Here is an 8,133-nt window from a genome sequence, read left to right on the forward strand (position 1 = left end):
GGGTGGCCACATGGCCGGAACCCTAAGGGGGATCCTCCCGCCATGGCCTTCTGGGGCTGGAAGGTACTCACGTGGGAGAAGTGGCCAGAGGAAAGGGGAAAGGCCCCAACATGTGCCCACGAACTTCTTCCGAGGTCAGACAGGTCCCGAGGGCGGAGGGTCGAGCGGGAGAGCAGAGCAGGGGAGAGGCTGAGCGGGCGGGAGGCTTTGGCCGGGAAGGAGCGGACTCGGGACTCGGGGGGCAGGGGAGGGGGGCGGTTACAGGACCGAAACGTTTCAGGGAGGCTCCGCCGAGTGAGGGCACAGTCCTGCTGGGCGGCGGGGCAGGATCCGACCTCAGCTCCACCACCACTTGTCGCCGGGCCTTCGGCCTCCCGCTGCCCCAAACCAGGGGGCGGGTCCCCGAACAGTGAGAAAGAGCGAGCAGCCGCGGAAGACGGACGTACCAGGCCTCTGCTTCGGGGGCCACGTTCTCGAAGGAGCAGCGCCCCTCACCCCTCCCCTTCAGGAAAGACCCCACGTTCCGACCCCTGACACGGTCTACACGAGAGTCACCAGCGATAAAGGGCCGGGTCGAAGGGAGACGCGGTCACGACTCAACAAGACTGGTCCGTTTCCGAGCCCGACCGCCTGGAGGACACCGCGAATTTAATCTTCCCAAATCTTGTGACCGAAGGGTCCAGGCACCAGCACACAGCGCCACATCTCGGAGGTCACCGTCGAACGATGACATACAGTGTCTGAACAGCATCACGCTTTTACAGCCTTTCCGTCGCGTGGAGACCCTTGAAAAGCCCTCGGACGCCCTCGGCGGCGGGAGGTGAGGGCAAGGAGGAGCCCGCCCGGAAACACCGGTTCCCTGGCCCTCGTCCAGGAGGCTCTGGGTAGACGCCGAGAATCTGTATTTTTTAACAACAAACCCAAGTGGTTTTTGATACAAGCGATCTCAGGGCCACGCCTGAAAAGGCACAGACGGCGCCGCGCAGGCCGCGAGCTGTGACGGGCGGCAGCGCGGGAAGCACCCGACGAGGGCGCGTCTTCACGTTCGCCGCCGGACTCGGCTGTGAGCGCTGGACGCAGAAGCCGGATTCCAATGGTTGTCCGAGGGAAAACGGAAACAGCAAGAATCAACTCTTCTTTCAAAATGTATGACTGAGAAGAGACAGAGGAGGCTGTGCGCTGAGGAGACTGACAGGGTTTTATTCGTATACAGCAGGTAGAGAAATGAGTGATGCTGCAAAATGCTTACTCGTAATCACATCGTTGTGGGTATTTGAAAGCCCTCCGGACCCATCCCCCACCTTACCTCCATGCCCCCAAAGCATCAAGTGCCCTCTGAAGGAGACACCGCAGGACACGAGGCTGGGAGGGGCACAGGGATTTACCTCCCAGGCTCCTCCCTCAAGTTCAGCGGGGGAGGCCACAGCACCTCTGGGAACAGCCCCTAGGACCCCCCCTTGGGGTTCTGCTCCTTCCCTCCCCTTGTCTCGCTAGGCCCAGGGACGCCGTACGGGGGACTGTACTATTTGGTGCTCATTCCCCTACACCTGCCCTTATCTTAGTAAATAGTTCTGAAGGTCTCCTTGGTTACCCAGTTCAATCCGGCTGCCACCAGAGCCCGAACTGACACACAGAACAGGAAGCAGAATAAAGGCCAGAAGAGGATCAGATTCAAAATGCTTTTGTGGTTCAAGTAAGAAATCCGTCACTTCAGATGGGATTCAGAAAAAGATTTATACGCGAGGTGTACTGGACGCGGCGCTGGAAGAATGCTTTAGGATTTGGATAAGCCCAGGAAGAAGGGACGCGTCATTAGGGCCGAACTGTTCAGATCTCCTGAATCCTGATTCTATCTCTTCACGCATCAGCTGGTTCCCCACCTTTTCCACACCCCACGGATGGACCAAAGCATGACTTCAGGCTTCAACCAAGTCACTCATAAAATCATTCAATGATCACTCTGCTGAGGATTGTGTTTATGGCATGGTTTTTTTTTTTTTTTTGGCTTGTTTTATTTTTTTAAAAAATCTTGTCAAATTCCATCATTATGGAATCCCACCTGTTAGCAGACTGCGGGCAAAAGCTGTGTGTATGTGAGTTGTTTTGATTATTTCCCTGGAAAGTCAGCCCTGATGGACCACACTCAACAGAGACAAGGGTTATCTGTACCTATCAAGGCAGCACCCACACAGGGAGCTCGAAAGAGGGGGACAAAGAACTCCTGAAGCTGTGAAGCAGCAGAAAAGCCACTTCTGACTCCAAATTCAAAACTAGATTTTAATCCTAATTTAATCACTGTGTGGGCATAGGACTGAACCTCCACCTCATACTTCCCTTCCTAAAAAGGAAGTCCCAAAGCTTAAAACTGGAATACACAGGCACAGATGTTGACTTACACACCCTTCACAATCTGTGGGGAGGAAAGGTGTGTCAGACATGTATCAGGAGCGGGGCGCCTCACACAGATCATGTGTTTTAATCTTCACTATAATCTACAAGTAGGTGTTACTTATTATTTATTTTACAGATGAGGAGACTGGGGCTTAAAGAAAAACACAGTAATGTGCCAAAGAGCCGAGGGCCGGCCGAGTCTGGCTGCAGACCCAGCCATGCCTTCCCCCCACCGCACCACACTACTACTTCCTACAGCTAAAGAAACAGAATTTGGGGAAACCAATGTTAACTGCAATGTTTGGGGCATGTGGTTATTCTGCTTAGCTGCCTCAGATGAAACACAGAGGCCATTTCAATTCTTCCTGTTGAAAACGTCTTCAAAATGTATTAGTCCATTTTCCTCCCTTAAGTTCTTATTTATAAACTCGGTCCAGAAAGAATTTGGGGCAGCTTCGTCAGTTAATGAAACAAACACAGAATCATGGAATTTTAAAACGAAGCACAACACACATTTTACACAGAAGGAAACTCATTTATGTAAAGTGACATATCTAAAATTAGTTAACTGACAGGGCCTAAAATACAGACTCAAGATTCCGCGTTCCATATGCCTTCCTTATTAAAAGGAATCTTCCACAGCAGATTGTCTCATATTTCCTGGTTCTCACGATGAAGACTGATGCTCATTATGGGTGTAAAAGTAGACAGGACAGACAAATGAGTTAAATATTTATGTCCTAAACCTAAAGCATTCAAATGGCGGCTTTAAAATAAAATTAAGCCTTCATCGACTTGTTCTGTTGCTACTCACCTTCTTCCCCCTAAAACTCATATTCCGAAAAAGGCCCTGTGCTCGCTTCGGCAGCACATATACGAAAAAGGCCCAATACTGAAAACTCCACTTACTTCTTCATCTGTAAAATGGGGTTCATTACTGCACAGACCTGTAGGAGGATTAAATAAGCTAATGTCTTAAAATGCGCCTTTCCCAAACGTATTACTTCACTGGATGCCTACATCATGGGGGGTGGGGGACTGGATATACTTAAAAGGTCAATCGACAAACTGACCAAAAATGGAACCAGGATTTAATAAGCCTCCATCCACACTTCTTTCCCTCTTACAGACATGCACGGCTTCCCCTATTCCAACCATCGCCAACAGCACTTCAGTGTCTGCGAAGTTCTTTATCTCCGTTTTCTCCCTGCAAAATACACGAGCAACCCAGATCTACAAGAGCGATGTACAAAAATGATTTGCCACGTGTTAAGACTATAAACTAAAACTGACCTTTGAATCAAATGGTTAATAACCATAACATGGATACCACAGACATAATATATGTGCATATGGGGGAACTTTATCAGACCTTGAATCTCATCGGACTACACAAGGCGTGGCGAAGCTCAGGGAAATCCTACAGGTCTGTGCGCTGTAAGGTGTTACCCACGGTAATTATTACCTGACTTCGCGGGATTGGCTACAGTAGGTCAGCCTCCTTCCCCCACCGACCTTTTTCTCCCTCCTCCAAACCTTTCAAAATTCGTTGAGTCTCCCTCTTGCCCTCTCTCCCCGCCCAAACCGCTCCATCCATCATCTCTAACACAATGACCCTGTCCCCAAACAGGACTGGCTGCCAAGAACGCCAACACAGATACCCTGTCGCTGGGGAAATGTACTCCAGTTTCACAGTATCCCTCCGTGATTACACAGCACCATGGGCAGTAAGGACGGAAAATGGTAAAAGGGAAAGAGAGTAAAGTGGAGGAGAGGAGGACGGCAGAGCGGCCTCAGTCGGTAACTCGAGAGCTGCGTCAATCAGATGTATCAGAACGGATGATACAATAAGATTTAAAAACAACAACAACAACAACAACAAAAACTCTAAAAACTAGGTTGATCTGGGACACATAATTATTCTTACTTTGGGGTCTTTAAAGAATTCACCACACCAGCAGCTAAGAAAGAGCATGATTACACTCAGTGACATCTGATGGCTTCTCCACAGCGCGCTTGGCCCTTGTCTTGGGACCACTCTCCCTCTGTCCAGATCCTCCTCAAAACCTCTTTCCATCTGCCCCCTCCATGACACAACCTAGAAATAAAGTCACCTGGAATGCACGGCCTAGAATGGGGAAACATCAGATGCTTAAGGCATCATTTACCCTCACCCCATATTGGAGGTAATATTTTTATTTAAACTAAAGGCATACTGAACACGGACTATGGTTACCTCAAGGACACTCTGCAATGCTCAGGATTAACCAACCCAGGAGTCTAAGGCGGAATCTTCCACTCCTCTCCCTCCCCTGGTCTTACTTTCTCTCTTAACTGACACCCCACAATGTACATTTGTAAATTCCATACAGACCAGGATCTCTGTTGTTTCATGAATTCTACACTCACTCTTACACGAGAGTGAAACGATTTCTCTGGCCCTGAGGTCCTTTTCTTCCTCTGACATTCAACAACTGCCCTTATAATTTCCTAAATTTTCAAAACACTGTTAATTAGCACATACCAAATTAACATACTAACAAGTTATATTTTTACACTTTTCATTTCCTGATTTGTCTTTTTCCTGTTGAATCACACTATTTGATTACAAGTAATTCTTGAGGCTTCCTCTCAACTTGGACTCAATTATTTACATGTTACAAAAATGTATTTCTATTGTGCTCAATTTTAAAATAAAGATTGAATGACTCTTTATGCATCCAATTTACAACATGACTTTTTAGTTGTTGCAAGTTTTCTTGGCAAAAAGGTCAATTCTTCAGCGCTTCAAAGAAATAGTGTATTATCGCTATAAAAAGTTAAGGCATGTGTGATTATTAAACCAAATTCTTAAGATTTGCTTAGAGAAGAGGAAACAACTCAAAATACAAATGGCTGCAAAAATTCAGAGCGGCCCCAAGGGAATGAAGGTTGTCCACGATACCAAATCGAGACCCACAGATAAGAAAGAAGTCAAAATTTCAAGTCCTGTCACCTTCCCTTGAGACTCCTGTTTATTTCAGTACTGAAAAGAACTTGCTCTGGATTGCTGAGATGTTTGCATGAGTTCACTAATATTAAATCGCTTTAAAAAGTTATAAGCATTATATAAATTAAAAGGTATTAGCATAGTGGGAAAAAAAAACCATCGTGGTGAGCAGAGAGAGAAAGAATACACCTGCTCCCTAAAATTAATGAAAAGTCATATGGGGACAGATGGTAACTACACTTATCTGGGGAGCACTGTGTAATGCACAGAACTGTCCAATCACTATGCTGTACACCTGAAACTAATATAACACTATATGTCAACAATCTTCAGCTAAAAAGAAAAAAGTCTGAGACCTATCTCCCTTGCTCCTCATTATCAAAAAAATTTTTAAACAGATTTGTATCTTGCATTTGCGGATTCCCTGGCAACAACCTACTTTAAGTCGGGGGTGTAATACACTAAAAGGTCATACAGTAGTTCGGTTTCAAAAAGTGAGAATCCTCCACAGGGCTGAGAAGATCAAACAACAACAACAACAAAATCCTAAGTTCTGATCAGTTTATTAATAAACAGAAGAGGACCTTCTTCCAGTATATGATAAATTTCACTCCTGGTACTTTATTAGTCCAGTATGTGTTCTAACTGTTGCTCAAGATCTGTAGGGGATAGGTATTTTACCATGAATCAAAAATTATGACTGAAATAGAAGTAAGGTATTCCAATCCAAATGGAAAGGAGAATTTCTTATATATTCAGGCACACTTCAGTCTTTAAAAAAACAAAAAGCAAAAAACCAGTAAAGGACAAAGCAAGTTACTGTCCTAATACCAGGCACAAGAGTGGTTTCCCATCCTGCTGCCCTGACACAGAGGAATCCTGCCTCGTAAATGACATCCCGATGACAACAAATGACAGCCACACTCTCAAGGAAAGGACAGTGAACCCGGATCCCTTGTAAAGTGCAAACACGCCTGGATCCAGCACACCTGAGATAATTCTAAGCCAAAAATTCAGTTAATTACCTCTAGCCTGGGGCTAGAGCAATTACCTATTCCCACCGCCTCCTTCCCCAACAACTACCCTCAATGTCACTCGGAGAAAATACTTCTAAACTTTTTATGAATAAAAATGGCGCAGCTTTCCCCATCACAATACTCTTTATTTCTCCACAATCCTAAGGCCTTTCACACAAACTCAACCGGCCTCATCTAAATACCGCCCCCCTTCCCTACACAGTGTCTTATGGTTTTTTGAGGGGTGGGAGACAGGGGTAAGGTGTCTCCTTCGAACTACAAGGCTGCAACTTTCTCAGCTAGGAACCCTGGGATTATTATCTCACTTTGACTTTGCTTCCTAACCTCTGCCTTCCCCGCAAACTGTTGCCTCTCTGTGCAACAAGCCACACTTCAACGCCAACTGTCCCGAGGTGCAGGTCGCAGCGCCCTAAGCCGGCCTCCCCCACGCCACGCTCGCGGGTCCAGGGCACTCTCCACGAGGTACGTCCATCCTGCTTCCCCGTGGGGCATTCGGTGCCACGCGCGCAAGACACAGGCACCCCGGCTTCGCCGAAGCACTGCCGTTCTAGCCCATCTACACCCGTGCCCACACGCACTGCAAGTGGCTTCGGGACTCGGGATCGCCCAGTGCCCGGCGCACGCACGACCGGGGTCGGGAGCCGCCGTGGCGGGCAGCAGGGCCAGGCATGCACGCGCGCACGTCGGTGCCCGGAGCCCCCCCACCCCGGGGCGGCACGGGCACGGCCGGGATGGGGGCTGGGTGGGCACGCCGGGGAGGGGCGGCCGGCGCGAGATGGCGCGCGGACAATAACAGGCGGGTCGCCCCCTCCCCTCAAGGGGCGGCCCCCGCCGCAGCCCGTGCCCCGCGTCCCGGCTCCCGCGCGGATGGTACACGGCCGGGAAGGGGGCGGCGAGGGCGCGACGCCAGCAGGGCCGCCTCGGGTACCTGGTCGATGGGCAGCTGCACGGCGTTGCTGAGGGGCTGCAGCAGGGTGGAGCCCGTGGTGCTGGTGGTGGCCATGGCCGGCCTGGCGCTCCGCCTGCCGCGCTCCGGCCGCCCGCGCCGCTCGCCCGCGCGCCGTGCCGGGCGACGCCGAGGATGGGGATGCAGCCGGCGCGCCTGCCCCCTGGCCGCCCGCGGTGTGAGCGGCGCGGGGCGGGGCCAGGGAGGGGCCGGGGGCGGTGACCGGCTCGGCCCTCCCCCAGCGCCCCCGCCCGCGCCCGCGCGCCCGCGCCCCTGCCCGCGCCCGCGCCCGCGGCCCCGGCCGCCCGTGCCCGCCCCGCCCCCGACTTCCAGCAGCTTCCAGCGCCCCCTCCCCACCTCGCGCGCCCTCGCGCCAGACAGCCCCGCCGCCCAATCGCGGAGCGGCGCCTCGACGCCCGCAGCCAATCAGAGGGCGCCGGCCGCGCCGCGCCCCACCCCTATCTCAGGCCTCGGCGAAGGGCCGAGGGGCGGCCTTGCTGCGGCGAAGGGTTGTTCGCGGGCGGCTCTGCGCGGCGCGGGTGTAGGGATTTCGCCCTGTGACCCCTGTCTTCGTCCTTCCCGACAGTCGGTGGACAGCCAGCGTTCTCTAGGGGGAACCCTGGACAACAAAGGGGAACGGGGTGGCGGCCAGACAAAGGGGCGACGTGAGGGTCGCCGTCGAGCCAGCGCTGGGGGAAGTTAGGGACAAAGCCTGGGGGCTGGGGAGGAGGAGCGCCACAAACCAAAAAAACTGACCTGGATAAGATGTC

At 51.3% G+C, this 8,133-nt stretch overlaps 1 protein-coding gene across 2 annotated transcripts in view; it reads right to left on the bottom strand.

Moving 5' to 3' along the window:
* Positions 1-7,542, bottom strand: part of MBOAT2 (membrane bound glycerophospholipid O-acyltransferase 2) — a 115,930-nt gene extending 108,388 nt beyond the window's left edge. Inside the window, exon 1 of one of the 2 annotated variants that reach the window (XM_082743650.1) lies at positions 7,346-7,542. In XM_082743650.1, coding sequence (XP_082599776.1) covers positions 7,346-7,420 — 75 coding nt within the window. In that variant the 5' untranslated portion in view covers positions 7,421-7,542. The remainder of the gene's footprint in view (positions 1-7,345) is intronic. The other variant, XM_082743648.1, reaches the window with a different exon arrangement.
* Positions 7,543-8,133: the final 591 nt, after the last annotated feature.

Source organism: Mustela nivalis (genome assembly GCF_964662115.1).
Source record: "Mustela nivalis genome assembly, chromosome: 8".
Taxonomy (NCBI): domain Eukaryota; kingdom Metazoa; phylum Chordata; class Mammalia; order Carnivora; family Mustelidae; genus Mustela; species Mustela nivalis.